Genomic DNA, 18,133 nt, shown 5'->3' with positions numbered 1-18,133 from the left:
TATTATTTTTGTGTCCAGAAGTTCATTTAGGCCGGAATTTTGTTATTCAAATTATTTATTCACTGGAAATACAATGTACTCTTCAAATATAACATTAATGGCAATAGAGACTTGAATTTATAGTGAAACTTCAAATAAGAATATATTCTTGGATTGTATTATTGTGATACCAAAGAATGCTGGCACATCGCCACTACAGCCTCATCAACACTTCCAGTGTTGGATTTAATCTGAATATTCACTAAAGTTTATTCTGAACTTTAATCGTTATGACTTGTGTCTGTAATTCTAGTGTTCTTTGGGATTTAATTCGCAATGCCAATAAGTTCGTTTTGGGGTTTGATTTTTTATATATTTAAATTTTTCACTTTGTTTAATAAGAAAATCAGTTATTTGTTGAATGTATACAAAACTTGCTGGCTCTCACTATTTTCTATTTCTTATGTAAAGACCATATAGTCGTAATAATTTACAATCGTTGGGACGCTACACCTTGAAACTGGAAAACTAGCATTGCTAGCTAGACATAAAATTTAACAAAATGATCATTTGTGGTTCGTCACAACTGACTGGTGGTAACTTTTACTGGAAAACACTATAGCTTCTTCAATATTTATGAAGCAAATTAAAGCGATCATTTCTCTACGGGATGCATACTTTATTTAGTCCAGTCTCTCTCAGCATGTTCACTATATGTAGGATACATTACGATACAGCCAAATCATCCACCTTTCCATGTGGATACAGGATCTGAACTACATAAAACCCTTGTATGAAGAACAGATAAACCTAGTGACAAAGTAGCAAACTTACCAAGGAAATAAAATGCGATGTACAGTTTTTCTGCTTGCCGTCATGGCGATATCTCGAGGTATGCAAATGTAAAGAGCCTTATTTAAGAATTCATCATAATTTTTTGTTAAACTACATTCCGATGTTTCTCTTAAAAACTTTCAAAACGCCTAATGTTTGATCTCGATCTCTCTCTCTCATAGAAATATGGGCATATGGGGGTATGTAGAGAAAGATACTTTAGTCTTATGTGATACTTTTTGACCATACTTGATTTCTTTATAAGTTCACATAATTATTTTTTACTGTTGCAAAATGTACAAATATAAATATTTGCTTTATATACGTATACGTATACAACTATGAAAATTCCATTTTTTATTTAACATTTATTATGTCTCTCCATTGACGCACACGCCTCGAGTTAAATCAATCGTAGTTTTGCTTTGGCCAATTTCACCTCTATCGGATCTGCAGTATCCACGATCCCTCTTTATGGCCATATTTATTTGCTAGACCCTGCCCACAATACTTCTACGACTTTCAGAATTGAAATAATTTAATAATTTTCTTAGTTTCGCATTGTGACAATTATCCAGGATGTAAAACTAGAAGTGAATGATGCACCTCAGATGTCATTTGAAACACGATTTCCATAAAATGATGTAGACAATTAAATCACTAATAAGCAAACAGCTTCAGCAAATCTTGTTTGCCATTCCTTTAAAAAATTATCCATTCTTATAACATGCAGTTATTTCTGATTATTTTGCTAGTTTATTTTAGATAAACCTTGCCGTTTTGTGTTTTTCATCTGTGTGATAAAATATATTCGCGTGTCAATTTGTTGTGTGTGTTTAACTGTGGATGTATTTCAATAGCCTATGAAGAAAACTTTGCTTTATGCTGAAACGTTGGCGAACTGTTTTGTTTTCCTCGTTTGTTATTGTATAATATTTGTGTCAACGATTTTCATTCCCCTAATACTTCGACAATCCATGGGAATCCAGCGCCTGTCAAAGTCAGTCTTCAGCCCCCACCCCCGTCTCTCTCTCTCTCTCTCTCTCTCTCTCTCTCTCTCTCTCTCTCTCTCTATATATATATATATATATATATATATATATATTGTCAGTATGTCACTGTTCTCTGTCCAGTTATCTTTAGCGTTTGTTCAAACTTTAGATGTTTTAGTCTGAATAAATTGTTTCAACATAAATTCGGAACTTATGTACCAGAGCATTGAATACTCGCCGATATAGTTTTGAAGCCGCTTTGGCATACGTTCATACTTACACAAGTCAGTCACTGTTTCCATTTATTCTATAATAAACATAAAACAATAGAAAATCAGTTTGGATATATTCAAGGAAATGCTATGTAATCTTTGCATAATACCGTTTTATTTCATCACTATGCAATTAGTGCTCATTATGAAAAGTATTGTTAAGTCGGTGAAATAAGTGCATAATGTGACCGTTTATAAAGCAGTTTTCAAAGTGATGTCATATATTTTCTAATGATACCCTCACATTCTGACACGGGGCAGGTAAAGCGATGGTCATTTTACATTAGCTTACCGTTAGTGATGTAATAATTTTGAAACCAGTTTCTCGTAATCTGAACGACAAACATATCTAACAATTTTATTCCACCTTTTCCCCTCCAGCCATGGCAGACATCGAAAGTTTTGAAACGGTTAGAGATTATCCGTATAATATCACTGAAGAAATTTATATCGGTGGGAAGAACTCTCTCACATTGACGGTGACCTTAACAGCGGGCACAATGTCAGGGGTCATCATCGCCATCATACCCTCGACAGACTCAACCATCCTGGCCGTTTCAAAAGTAAATAATTTCACACTAGGTTCCTCAGTGAGTATGACGGGTTCACTAGATCCAGTCAACATGTATGGTGTGGAATATATCAACAATGTAAGTATTTCTTCTTCATATTTGTTTTAATCCAATATTAAATTATCTTTACTCTACAAACATCGCTTTTAAACATACAACATCGTCATACCGGTATAAAAATGCAAACATTTTGTCTCTGAATCGAGCATCAGGATTAAATATAATGTATGTTCAATGCAAAGTAGTGTTATATTTAAAGATATTTTTTATTTTTCTATCTCGTTTTTATAAGGTATATACACTTATGTTTATGCGGAATGGAATTTACGTACAGAAAAGGACTCTATATTATCCAATTCTTGCCTTTGCAGAATAAAGTCAAGTACCTATCTAGAGTGACCTTCAATCTTGGCAATGTGACATTATCTGATACAGCCACCACAGTTGTTCAGAGGCAGATCCAGGTCAACTTTGAGCTGACGATGGTGTCTGCACGCAACCTCACTAATGGAACGACATACTGGGCGAGTAGCGGAATCAGCTACAAGAATATCAACAACTCTCAGTCCGTGCAAGTTTGTCAGCTGATGTATGTGCTGCATAACACATTCATGGTAGGACTTAGACATTTCAACCCCATCCGTTTATTTTGTCTTGTAGCAGGAACACCTGCTGAATTTATTTTTGTTTTTGTGGGGCAGGGGTGGGGGTGGGGCGAACATGTAGTGGTCAGCTATTAAGTTCTACGGCTTTTGTTTTTTTTTCTCACCCAAAATATGTTTATAGGTGAAATCCAGAGGGGGTAGGGGATGGGGAGTGCTGTGCCCTTTATTCAGGCGAACATGGTGTGATGTATCTTCTGAGATGCAAGAATTTCTTCAACTATTTCAAACAATATATTTAAGAAATCTTTCCATAGTGATAACTGCAGAGCAGACGAAAGAAATACGTGCATTTATCAATCAGTTAGACATTTCTCTGAGGAATTTTGTACTCTGCATAAATCAGATTTTTGTAGTAGTTCTATGTTTATATTTTCTGCTGCATACAATAGATAATATCTGATATCATCAAATATTCAACAGAGTTCAAGAACACTTCAAAGGCTTCATGTTTACACATTTGTGAGCTTAATCAAACTTGTGCATATTTTCAATCGCAATAATGTTGAAAATATTTTTCAAAACATGATTGAATTTGAAAATAAATCTAGCTTAAACTTCTTATTTCATAAATACAGAATGTACGTGTATTTGCAACGTCATGAACGTCACCATCATAGTTCGTTTGATTCCCAAATGACGCGTAATCAATAATTGAGGATGCGACTCTTATTGACCATCGGTCGTTGCTGTTTGGTATACAATAACAGTTTTACCTTATCTCAAAACCTGTATAATTTATGTTTTGCAAATAGTGTAAATTGGATGGTTTGAACTGGAAACATGTGTTGCAGACATGGAAAATGAGCTTATAAAACACCGTGACGAGTCAGGTGAACAAACTGCTCAATTTAATCGCAACGACAAGGATACATTGTATCAAGATTATCGATAGCTGTCAAATAATTACCTCACCCTTTACCGCGTGTCAAGTGCAGGATACAAAATTGTACCGTGTTTTTTATTTTTTTTATTTCATTCAGTGATAATAAAATTTGTCCGGTAAGTCAGAGTTTGATTGGGTTAGTACCCACATAAAACCACGTGCTACATTAAAGCTCGCAATATCTTCAAAAATGCAAATTTGATGATTTTTACCGAAATGTAAAATACCACAGTACTATCAAACATTTCGATAAAATGTGTTAACCAATGCTAAATGATCTGTCCACACACGTCCAAATGCTATCGCTAATGGAAGTGTTAGGAGGGATATCATTAGGCATTCTCTTTACACGTCAGAGCAATCTTTTTTCCATGTTATTGTTGACAGTCATGTTTGTATTGATTCCACGACCCCAGATTATTTAATACTTGGTTCCTATTCGTAATTATCATTTTTATTCATTTTGCAAAAGATTACATGGTATGATAATCAAGAATAATAAATCATTTAATTGCAGTCATTAACCTTGCATTAAAAATTTGATAACTAAATAGACTAATGCACGCAAACACTAGGATATACAAATAATGAAACATGTTGGCAAACTATGCAACCAGGCCTCATGTAAAGAAAGTCTATACTGAACACTAGGACAGACATCTATAGTTTCGTGCATGCAAACAAAATGTAAGTCTCTGTTAAGAATCAGTTGTACACATCTATTACTCGCATGTGTGGGTGACGTGGCGGCCTTTCGACAGAGGCCAGCTCGCCGTAGAGGATATCATTAGTCGTGGGTCCATCTTACATTCAGGGTACATGTCCAAACCATCGTTGGTGACGCTCTCTTGTCAGTGTGACCATGCTGGAAATGTCTGCACGCGCTAGAACCTGTGTTGTAAATTTATCCTTCCAACAGTTACCAAGGATGCTTATGAGGCAGGGCGGGTGAAAGCTGTTGACTCTTTTTTCCTGGTGCAAGTATAGTGGCCATGAATCGCTGCCATAGAGGAGCGTGATGATAACGCAGGCTTGGTACATTTGTATTATAGTGTGTTCAGTCAACTTGTCGGTCGTTGCTCCATATCCTCAGGTTTAGTCTATACATTGTTGAAGCGGCCTCTCCAGTGCGGAAGTTGAGCTCTGCGCCAAGAGATAGAGGTTGTCTGTGATGGTACGCCCAAGGCATGCAAACTTGCTGACAACCTCACATTTGTAGTTGTTGATGTTGATGGAGGGTGACTCTCAGAAAGCTCGAACCATTAATAACGTTTTTTTTTTTTACGCTGATAGTAAACCCGAAATATTGGCAGGCTTGTGAAAACCTGTCAAGGAGCTTTTGGAGATGAGCTATTATGTGGCTTGTCACTGTCGCATCGCCTGCAAAGAATGTGTTCTTCATTGTTTGCTGAATAAGTCACATGTTCTGTTGGCCGTAAAACTTGCTAATCATCTGCTTGACGCTGTTCAGTTTGGACTCGATCTGTCAAGGATCCCTTGTCATAAAGATAGCTAAAAAATGAAGATTTATTTCATATTGCACTAAACTGCTTATATCATTTCTGTTTTTTTAAACCAAGAAAATCCACGTATAACGCCAGGAAAACCTCTTGTTCTGTTACATAAGACTGACCCATACCAGTTTACAGCGATGCGGAAAAACATAATTCAGGACTTGGTAGCATTTGAAACGAAATCTCACTTAAACTTTTTGATCATAGATACAGAATGTACGGGTCTTTGTAATGGCTTGAATGTCAGCATCATAGTTCATTTGATTCCCAAAGGACAAGGACACGCGATCAATAACTTAGAATGCGATTCATATCGACCATCAGTGGTTGTTAAGAATACAGAACTTAATTCGCCTTATTATATGTATAATTTATGTTTTGGAAATAGTACTGGCAAATAATATACCTATCTTTACCATATATTAAGTGCATGATACAAAACCTTGTGGGTTAATTTCAGTAAAAGCTCAGGATATTTCAAGTTCAATCGTCCGCAAGCCGAGTGACTCGTTGTGATTTTGAACTGGTCCGCAAGCCGAGTGACTCGTTGTTATTCTGAACTAGCACGAATACAAATCATATATTACACTGTGCAACAATGAATCTCAGCTCTGAATGCAAACTTCGCTTTCATAGTTAAACTTCATGTTTTAATTTTTTTTTCAGGGGGTGGTTTGTTTTGTTCCTTTTGGAGGCATGTTAGATAGGGATGGGGTAACAAAACCTCATTTTCATATACAACAGCTAATCTAGAAACATAGACCCATCATGGGCTGAGACCACATAATTTCCAAAAGGTGGGGGGGGGGGGGGGTGTTTGCATTTTTTTCTAACCAGGAGAATTTTTTTTCGTTTATCCCTGGAATTTGTTTCTTGACTAATATGATGGATATAATTATTTCTTTTCATTACAAACCAGGATAACAGTCTTTTTCCCATGTTATTGATGCTGGACAATATTTTTTAATTTATTCACTGTCCCCAGACAAGTTAACAGTTGGTCCCCAATCCAATGCCAGTGTCTATCCAACAGAATCAAATTTTGGTTCGCAAGAGGACACTGTCTATAACTTTTAGACAATGCTATTTTGGAACTTTGACAAATGGCACTAAACTTATTCTATCTATTTTTGCGAGTGTGTGTTTGCGATCATACGTGATTGATTCTTTGACAATTTATTGACAAATGTTTGGTACGTTTCTTAGAACTACATTCACCTAGTCAGGGCCGTGCAGAGGATTTGGGGGCCCCAAATATCATTCAGATTTTGCACTCCCCTCCCCAGTATAATAATATGTTCATCGCCTTCAACTTGTTCTCCAGCAAAATGTTTACGCTTCACATTCCGATGGATTGGAAATTCAGAACTGATTTTTTGCAGACACTGCCACTGTTTTGGCTTCTTTCAAAATTGTTGGCCAGGCATCCCGAACAGATTTGAGGTGACTGCTCATTGCCTCAACATTTTTCACCTCAGCATAAACAGTTGCCTTTCTTGCCTGAATGACCTGGTTGCAGCGATCAATCAATGTGAGGACTTTCATCCAAATGCCTGCCATGAGAACACATTTGAAGGACTTCAGATATTTTATAGCACCTTTCACATCAGTTCGTGTTTTTGCAGTCAGATTCAGGCTCTCAACTTCTTCCAAAGAGGCAATGATTCCACACAAGTGATTAGAAAAGGGGCGAATGCTATCAAGTCTTTCAGTCCATCGCGTCCCAGACTGACCATGCAGCTTCTTATGTAATATTTCCCAGGGTTGTGGACTAGCAGACAAAATGGTATACACAGTTTGAACAGTTCCAAAGAAGGTCTCAGCATCTGTGCAGCTTGAGGCAACATTCATTCCACACAAACTCAATGAATGACAGCCACATGGTGAGAATATAGAAAGTGGGTTCTTCTTTAGGAAAATTGCTTGAACACCTTTGTACTTTCCTGACATGTCGGCTCCATTGTCATAGCCTTGGCCACGGCAGTCCTCAAAGCGAATTTTCAAAGCTTCCAAAGTCTCCAGGACTAATCTTGCAATATCAGATCCAGTCTTTTTTGCACAATCTGCAAAGATCAAAAAGCGCTCTTCGATGGAAAATTTTCCAAGTTCTTCATGTACTATCATATGACAAAAGTAGTTTCTTCAGTATGACTCTCATCAGGGATGGCATCAACCATAATTTAAAAATACTTTGCAGATTCACACTATTCTACGATTCGTCTACGAACTTCAGGACCACAAAGTCTAATGAATTCATTTTGTGAATGATTTGAGAGATAATGTGCTTGAAGCCATTGACCCTTTTTCTGTGACAGTTTAACTTTCATCACGTGTTCCTTGAGAACCGGATCATAATGCGAAATCAGTTCTAGCAATCGTAAGAAATTTCCATTACGAGGATCTCCAATAATGTCAGACTTTCCGCGAAAAGCCAATTCACGTTCACCAAGAAATAGAACCACATCCAGGATTCGTTCTAGAATTTTTCTCCATGTAACTGCTTCGGTGATGATTTGGCGATCCAGAAAATATTCAATTGACCGATCATTCTTCACTCGAACTTCTAATTCACGCCACTGAATGTAGCACTGTTTATGGGCTTTTGAATGTTCATGCTCAGGAATACGATTGATAAGATTCTTCCATTTCTTTCCAGGTCCCATCCTTCCGTCATTGTAAGTGATGAAGTCAAGCGTTGATCCTGACTTTCAGGTGAAAATAATCGAAATGGCGAACAAAATAGTGCCATCTTTGCTCGGCTAAATACAAGCCAATCTCGCGAAAAAGGTTCCCCATTTGGCATTTTACCTTTCAAAACAGACATTGGAAATATGTGATTTCCAATATCTTTTGGCAGCTCCAGTGGAAAGGAAATGTGACCAGCCTTGACAAAATTTTCCAGCTGAGTGGGTAAGAATGTTTCAGTTTCAAATTCCCCAACTTCAAATGGCTGAACAAAACTACTCCAGTTGGCCTTGCAGAAGTAGTATCACTCTCACCAATTTCAGTGATTTGACTGTCCTCAAAAATGGCTGGTGCACTTGTGCTGTCACTGTCAGCACTGTTACCAGTAACAGATGCACTTGCACTTTGACTTTTTGCTGAACTTCGTAAGTCATGACCAGTGGTATCAGCTTCTAAACTCTTTGTAGCTGCTGAAACAAAAGACTGGATATCAGGGTCATCTTCTTTCTGAATTGATGAACTACTGGAAGGAGCATCTGAGGTCTTGGGAGTCGTGGTAATTCCAAAATCAAATAAAGTTTGCCTCCCTTTTTGCAGAGCTGCTTTTTTGCTTTGCTGATTTTTAGCTTTGACGCACCTGATGAATATGTCCGTTTCAATTCAATTCTTTCCACGTACTATGCCATGCTTTGACGACTTCAGGAGTATATCTTCCAGCTAGAAAAGTAACGTACTGAAATGCAGTACTTGCCGAGTACAACTGTAGTACTGCTTAATCTTCAACCAAAGGACTCATTTATCAGCAGTATTTCCATATTTCCGTTTTTAAATACGGTACACGTGAATTATTTTTAATTTGGAAGACATCGGCAGATCACCGCTCACGGGTCCTTTTCATGCAAAATATATGCCTGATGACTGACGTTTTAGACATGGAGAAAGTGACGAACTGACGAAGTCATATAAAACTCAAGTCAGTCAAGTGAGTCGCATTACCGGTAGAAACTATATAGCAGGATGACGTAACCCGTCATCCCACTTCCTTTTTTTCCCTGTCTCACATTGTCTTTAGTTACTTCGTGCTGTAGTGCGTGTTATAACTGTTTTTTTTTTAAATAAAAAAATAAAAAAACACCGCAAGCTTTTGGCCAGCAGAATTTGCCATGTTTGACTGCGTGTCGGGCCGTCATGGGGGCGGGGCCCCGAGCAAATTGCTCGGGTATCTCGGCCTCTGCACGTAGTGTATTAAATTGAACAACAATGTGATGTGGTTACAGTAGTTAAATATTCGGATTCATGCTCAGTGATGCGGTCAAATAACGCTAACGGAAGTTGAAATTGGTAAAAGTCTTTGATTATTTTTTCTTTTTCACAGAATAAATAAAATAAACAGCCAAGATCTCCGCATACGAGGATTATTCAGTCTAACAGAGAATACTTTAGGACAGCACAGAAAGCCTATATATATATATATATATATATATATATATATATATATATATATATATATATATATATATATATATATATATATGTATTGTAATCAATTCAACAGTTTGTACAAGAAAGTGAATGAAGTAGTATAGCTATATTGTGATCAATTCAACTGGTTCCACAGAGATGATCAAGATTTTTGTCAAAAGTTCAAAATAAAAGCGGCGATTGTGGTATTTTTCCAAATGTAACTTTGTTTTTAAGTTAGGAATGGATTAAAGTGTGGTTGGGTTACTAAATATAGATTCATTCAAGATAATAAAAATGTTGATCCGTGCAAACATCAATATATATATATATATATATATATATATATATATATATATATATATATATATATATATATATATATATATATATATATATATATATTAAAGTACCTATTGCATGTCACTGTGCAGTATCACAATGGCATTAAAGTACGTGTAACATGTCACTCAGTGCAGTATCATTATGACATTAAAGTGCCTATTTTATGTCACTCTGTATCATCACGATGGCATTAAAATATGTATTACATGTAAAGTGCCTATTTTGTGTCACTCTGTGTAGTATCACACTTGCATTAAAGTATCTATTTCATATCCATGCACAGTATCACAACAGCATTAAAATATGTGTTACATGTCACTCTGTGCAGTATCATTAAGGCATTAAAGTGACTATTTCATGTCATTGTGTCGTATCACACTGGCATTAAAGTCATATTTCATGTCACTGTGCAGTATCACAGTGGCATTAAAATATTTGTTACATGTCACTCTGTACAGTATCATTATGGCATTAAAGTGCCTATTTCATGTCACTGTGTAGTATCACAATGGCATTAAATACCTATTTCATGTCTAATGTTATGTGTTAAGGCTCAAATAAACAGTAACACAAGAAAGAGTGAAAACAACAAGCTTTGAAAAATATAACAAATATTTTATTTCCATGGAAAAATACTGTAAAAATAAAAAATAGAACTTACGGTTTCCAGAATCAGATACAAAAATAATATACGAATAATTTTTTTGCAGTCCTAATATTGAAATGTTCTAATGTTTCCAAGTTCGAGTCCCGACGAAGAATCCATGATGGAAGGCGATGACGTATGATGTAACCTGTTCTGTGTGGACATCTACAGTTCCTTGTACAAACACAATAATTTATCCTCCGGTCTTGGAAATCCAAACAATTTTCAATAAATGTCCTTGTTCAAGAAATCTGTATGAATACAATAATATTTCCTGAGAAACTAATTAATCTTTTAGAATCCAAATAATGGGGGGGGGGGGGAATTAACTAATAACTCAAAAATTCAAAAGTTCATTTCTGGTCACAAAAGAAGAAAACTTGATAGCAAGTGTTTAAAAGCCCTGGACTCTGAAATCTCTCTCTTTCTCTCTCTCTAAACATCACTATTAATTCTAAGTATTTTGCAATTTTGGAAATGCCTAATTGCGAAATATATTGCGAAAAAGAGGATGACGTGATCATGTTTACATGTAAAAGTCACATAGCTCCTGTATGTCCTTGATAAGAACCAATCACTTTACTGCTAGAAAAAGTTGTTTACTTGACCCTCATTCAAGGCCAGGAACTATGTCAAAAATAGAAACAAGTGTTTCTATTATTAAGTATCTAAGTTAAAACTCGGGTTAAACTGAATTTTCTGGAAAATATCAAATTCCTTGTAAAAGACAATTACATTACATTGACATGTAAAGAAAATAAAAAGATTCAGAAACCCCAAAACAATCAAATTAAATCAAGCACAAATTAAATCAAATATATGTAACACATCACTGATCAGTATCACAATGGCATTAAAATATGTGTTACATGTCACTATGTGCAGTATCATTATGCTATTAAAGTGCCTATTTCATGTCACTCTGTGTAGTATCATACTGGCATTAAAGTACCTATTGCATGTAGCTCAGTAAGCTATTTTCCATTCGGCTGAATTTACCGCACAAATTGAAGATCTGATCAACTTTATTAGACTGAAATGCAACTATTCATCACAAGCGGTGATGGAATTGATGGAAAATAAAGGGAGACAAAACATAGTATCTGAAGCAAATGTTTATGATCAACCATTGGAATGGCAAAATGTGGCATTGATCTGAAAGCATTCATACTTTTCAAACAGTTAAACATGTTTTGCAAATTGATAAAACAAAAATATTTCCATTGTACATGAGTGTTTTGTCGATTCTTTGATCTGGACAAACGACAATCTATGGAGCGTAAAATAATCTTTGAATATATTTATGCCATTTTAAATGATTGAAAAATGAGAGCAATTTAGGCACCTATGTTATTATCCATAAGTCCAGTTGCTTCAAGACACAATGGTCAAATGTAGGAATACCTAAAACACGACAAAAATAAAATAAAATACGATGAATTGAAACAATGACAACAAATAATGGGCTACCTTTATCAAATTCTTTTCGATCATTTCATAAACTTTCTGGCTCTGAGTAGGTAAAGTTGAGGCATGAGGGGTATGTGAAGCAGGAAAGCGTTACCTCCTTCTAAGCATGTGAGTAAGAGAGTATCTATTCACAACAATGTGCCATATTGATGGCAGAGACCAAAAAAAATCCAAAGTCATGAAGTCATAAAATATAAGTCCTAAGAAATTATTTCTTTATGAAGGTAGTTAATGCCATGCATCTCAAAATTATCTATCATGACTCAAAGTAAATGATGTATTGGTACTATACATCTTGCTTCATGACTCAAAGTAAATGATTTATTGCTACTATACATCTTGCCTGCTAACATCTAAGCCACCGTGGCTCCAAACTCTATTTAGAATATGAAGACAACATTTGGAGTAAAATGTTTCTTTGATAATACTTACATGATCATAAGTCATAATAAAATGTCCACTACCTTTGTTGTCTTGGTTTATGCACTAAGGTGCTAAAAGGTTGTCTGCTTGGTAGCCTCACAGTTTGAGATGGACGAGGCAGTGTTAAGCAATTTATGCATGTGTTTGCTGTTGGCAAAAAGGATTCAGATGATGTAAATCTGATGTTTGCAGGAATTTTAAATCCAAGAACTGGCTCCTTATCAGTACCAGTGATGAACTGTAAAATACTCTCCAGGCACACTGCTTCTCTGTGGCCACCTGCAATAATACACATGTAGGAATTACAATTGATATAATTTTGTTTTGCATTAATTATTCTGGAAATGTCTAATTGATTTATTGGATGGATTTGCTTTTACTTAATGCAATGATACAACTGTATACTTCTTGTGCTGTACTTTTGTAAGTTGTTGAAGAGGCTGAAGACTAGCTCAAAAACATGTCTTGTGTATAAAAGCAGGTAAGCAAATGTTCCAGACGCTTCAGATCAAATCCTGTTATGAAATCATTAGGGCACCTTTTGGACAGAAAACTGTCTTAACAGAATGGTGCAACTATCAATACTTATTTTTAAAATAAACACACACCTGAATGAAACATGGAAAATTTGGCTGAATGAAACATGGAAAATTTGGCTGAATTTTGTTATTCGTGTTTGAGAAGTGTAAAATTGTTGGTGGACTCACTTGCAACTTCTCTCAAGTATCATACACAGTTTTCTCAAATTGATTATTATTCGTCCTCTCTTCACTGAACTGAGGTTGAACCAATGAAGTCAGCTTTTTGTAAGTCAGAGGGATCAATGTTGAATGAAATAGATATAGGGATGTTGGAAGCTGCCTGCCAACCTGTAACAATAAAAAAAACTGTGCATTATGATTACTGTGCTGTGCCAGTAGCCTCAACTATGCTAATGTGCCAAAAGTCTTGAGGTAGCATAAGGATATATTCCAAAATTTCCTTGAATTTATTCACAATAATCTCAAAATAGTGACTTTGTCCAAATAGTATGAGTGAGATCTTTGTAATTCCAGTGAATAAATTTAACAAATACTCTCAAATTAAAATTGAACACAACAAAACACTGAATCCACTTTGGATATTAAGGTAGGAATTAGTAATTTTAATATAATTAACCTTAATATATGACACAATTTGAGGATCAGGATGAAGGTTAAAAGTTCATTTCCAGAACATACTAAGTTATAGACAATCTTTTATGGATCCCAACTGCTCTGTCATCTTAATGGAAATTTCCATCAAACTGTAACAGAATTCATTTTATGGAAATTCTAATGCTGCATCTTGAACTCAAACCCAGTAAACATGTTTACCGTACATGACATTAGAGATGCAGGCCCAACTCCTATCCTCAGTTAGGTAAATCACATAATACAAAGCTAACACACAATACAAATTAAATATACATAACAATGAGCTTAATCATAAGGCATGGGTTTGTCATCTGTTAAACAGTACAGAAGTGTAGGGTACAAAAGTGTGTGTAATATGATAAAACTGGTACTGAAGTGTAAGGTCTTACAAGGTGCATGAAATGATGGTAAGAGTTTAATCATATTTCAGTATACAATTCTCACCTGGTACAGCCCCAATGACTCGAAACCATTCCGCAATTTAACTCTGCAGGGTGAGGTTTCTGTGCTCTTGAACAGGCCTTCAGAATATTTGGACTCATGAATGTGGGAAGTTTCCCGTTCTGCAGAACACTGAGGGCTATATTAATAATAATAATAATAATAATACAACCAACAACTAAATTAAATGAGTTCTTGTCTCCCATTTACTATAGTTAGGTCACAAAATTTCACAATAATGAAAGCTATTACATTTAATACGGAGCTGTAAAGTCATTTGACAGGTATGGAAAGTAACCATGTTTCATTCCCTTATCTCAAACTAACAGAAAAGTGTAGAAAAGGAGAAAAACATACCAGTGAAACCGTCACTGTGATACATGAGGTATCATCAAATTGAAAAGCATAACTATACCATGGTTCAACTCTCTACCTCTGAGAGCTTTTTATGATATAGACAGAAAGGAAGGAAACATTTAAATATTGATAGGTGGCCTTGACCTAGCAGATCCCTAAAATGAAATGGGTATGTCCATTCACTGTCCATTCGTTTACCAATCAATCACTGATCAATTAACTTATGATCAAAGCAAACTTTGATAAGGACTTCGCCATCTATCCCTTGCCCTTCATCAGACAATAATAAGGACAGGCATCATTCACACAGAGATACCAAGAAATATAGATACAAGTTGTGCCTTCCCAAAAGTCAATACTAGGTTGAGTCAATCTTCTTGAACAGAATCTCGGTTTTAAGAAGACACTATTCAAAATCCAACTTAGAGCATTCCATATAAAATCAACCACATTATAAGGGATTTCTATAGCTCAGAAAACAAATGGGTTATCATGGTTTGATGACCCACTTGCCATGCAAAGCAATATAAAATTTAAAAACTAATGGAACCTTGAATGAGGGTCTATCCAAAATATCTCATAGTCTGTAAATATTACCCACTGAGTGAAACGATTACATGATAAGATTTGGTCTTAAATGTTGCCCATTCAAAAAATATATCCATCTGTCAAATACCTTGATGGCAAACACATAGCCCAAATATATGTGCATATAACAGTCACGTTTATATTCAAGGCATTTTCAGCAAGTCCAGAGGGTGCTCTATTCTTTTAGTTTCACTGTACAAGTGTACATGTAACCACTGAATAGAAAAGTACAAAACGTGAATGTAAATTAACACTTACCAAAGACTTTGCCTATTGTTTCATAGTCTGATGCCAGAAGTTCCCTCAGACCATTGTCAAAATATTTTTCTTTAATTTCTCTTAGAATAAGTCAGAAGAATTCTTTTCTTGGACCTCCATAGTCTGAGCAGCAACCTAATAGAAAAGGTTTGAAATAAAAGAACATGAACAATGAAAGCCTTGCTGCCCTATGCAAATTCACTAAAAGGCATTAAAAACCAATCACCTAATTATTAAAATGTTCTGTGAACAAAAGTAGTTGCTTATACAGTGATCATCTCTTATAAGGCCACAACCTCTTCTAGGCAATGTTGCCTTTTAACATTGTGTCATGTGCTAAAGAGTATAAAATAGCAGCTAGTAATACTGGTAATACATGCATACCATTCTGGTGTCTAACAAGCATGTTCTTATAAAATGGGTGGTATGGGGGGGGGGTGAGAAGGGCTTCTCAGGAGGGAGACCAATGTATTTATCTATAATACTGTTAGAAAAATTCAAACATTTTCACTTCAGTCAAATTTTTTTGACAAGTTCATGTATTCCAAATATGCAGACCTTTATTTTGACACCTTGCCATTCTTTAAAAAAAATGCATGATTAATTTTTTCCTTGTCTTCAGCAAAATAACTACATATGACTATGGGGGACCCCAAGTGGCCGAGTGGTCTAAAGCGCTGTCTGTTACGGATCACTGCCATCTCACCTCTATCTGCGTAGGTTCGAGTCTCGGATTCGGCCAGTGTGGGTATGCGAGAAAGATTGTCAGTAGCATCTCGAGGGTCGGTGGTTCTTTCCAGGGTTTTCCCAGTTTCTTCCTCCACCATTAATACTGGCCGCCATGTACAGCCTATCATGTGCTGAAAAATGGCGTTAAACCCTACAACAACAACAACAACAACATATGACTATGACTAAAAATTATAATAAGAGAGATCACAAAATGCTTTCATTTTCTGTCTAATAGTAGATCCAGCACAAAGGGAATTTTTGTTAGGCTCTGTTCTTATGCTAGACTCACATGTTTTATGATAACATGATAAAAATACTGGCAGAATGAAAGTTTGACACAGAAGCAACATTTACTAGTTTTTCTGCCCCATCAGTTTGAGTGGACCAATGATTTTTTTTTGCAAACTCTGTTGATGATTGTTAATTGTATAGACATACAATATCATTGGGAAAATGTCTGAAAATATAGGTCAGGAATCTCTTTACCAAATTATCAATGTCACTGCTACTTTGAAACCCACTAAAACACTACTACATGTAAAATACACAATGCATGAATGCATTATAATCACCCTCCTCAGAAAATAAGCTTGACCACAATTTCTTGACAATGCTGCATGTCTTTATGAGAATATCATGTGTTACATACCAGATGAAATTTTTTGAAAAGTAAACAAACAAATTCTGCTGGAATATCATGAAGAAAGCTAAATACATGTAACTGACTTGACATTATAAAATCTATTTAGAGAATTCATTAAGCAATATTACCTCATTATAAAACTGCACTTCAAGTGTTTTCCTGAGGTTTGTGATGGCACTTATTTCATCCATGCCTGTGGATAATACAGTTATCATGTTCACTAGGATGAAATTTGTGTCACTTTCTTCACAAACAGTTACATCTTCCACCTCCAATTTCCTGCCAGGTACAATGACTTCCTGTAACTTTTTCAAGATTTCCACAGGGTCACTGATACTTCCTGTCCTACAGTATTAAAAGGCCTTTGTTACAACCACTGAAATAGGACTACCTGTATCATTTGATGGAGTTGCTGTTCTTGAATTATCGGCTGAATTTGCTGTACTTGAATTATTTTCATGAATAATTGAATTTACTTCAGTAGAATTACTTGTATGTGAATTAATTACATAAATGATTGTTTCTGCATTTGTTGTATTTTCTCTTCCAGCCTCTACATCAGATTGATCAATTATGAGTTCATCAATTTCATTCTTAAAGGAAACAGAAGTTGATGTTGCTGTTCCACTGTTTCTGAATGAAACATCAGAGACAATATCATCATCACTCTCCATGTCCTGCAAGTCCAATGTTTCTGGACAAAATTGCATATGATCTCTAAGTTCACATAGAGCAAACTCTGCTGCATCCGTGACATGAGGCTTTTACTTGCCTTTCCCTTGTGTTGTGTGTTTGTAGTGGCTTTGTTGATAAATTCTTTTGAATGGGCCTTATGTATATATTTTTGCTTGCGGGCCTACTGTAGCTTTTAGCTCTCTGACTGACCAGCAACAATCAATAAGTTTTAAAGTTCTACAATTTTGTGAGGTTCTCAGTAATTCTATTCCACCACAATCATTTAACCGTGGAAATCCCATAGTTTTATTTCCTTCATATGGCTGTGCAGACATCAATTTCTGTACTGCATCTTCTTCCTCCTCATCATCATCTAGTATGATTTTTTTCACTTCCAAACCTGCTGAGCTTTGTGTAATATTTCTTTTTCTGTTGCAGTTGGGATGGATCTGCTTCCTTTGTTTGCTAAACACACAAACTGAACAGTCCAACTGCGGGATTGAGATTTTTATCTGTCATTATG

At 35.7% G+C, this 18,133-nt stretch overlaps 1 protein-coding gene across 1 annotated transcript in view; it reads left to right on the top strand.

Moving 5' to 3' along the window:
- Window positions 1-2,468: 2,468 nt before the first annotated feature.
- LOC149797891 (uncharacterized) overlaps window positions 2,469-18,133 on the top strand; it is an 89,318-nt gene continuing 73,653 nt past the window's right edge. The window contains exons 1-2 of the mRNA XM_089960493.1: window positions 2,469-2,727; window positions 3,021-3,263. Coding sequence (XP_089816619.1) covers window positions 2,578-2,727; window positions 3,021-3,263 — 393 coding nt within the window. The 5' untranslated portion in view covers window positions 2,469-2,577. The remainder of the gene's footprint in view (window positions 2,728-3,020; window positions 3,264-18,133) is intronic.

The sequence above is a fragment of the Sinohyriopsis cumingii genome, chromosome 6, assembly GCF_028554795.1.
Source record: "Sinohyriopsis cumingii isolate HCF-2022 chromosome 6, ASM2855479v2, whole genome shotgun sequence".
Taxonomy (NCBI): Eukaryota; Metazoa; Mollusca; class Bivalvia; order Unionida; family Unionidae; genus Sinohyriopsis; species Sinohyriopsis cumingii.
The sequence above is the reverse complement of the archived record's forward strand: the minus strand, read 5'-3'. Positions and strand labels throughout refer to the sequence as shown.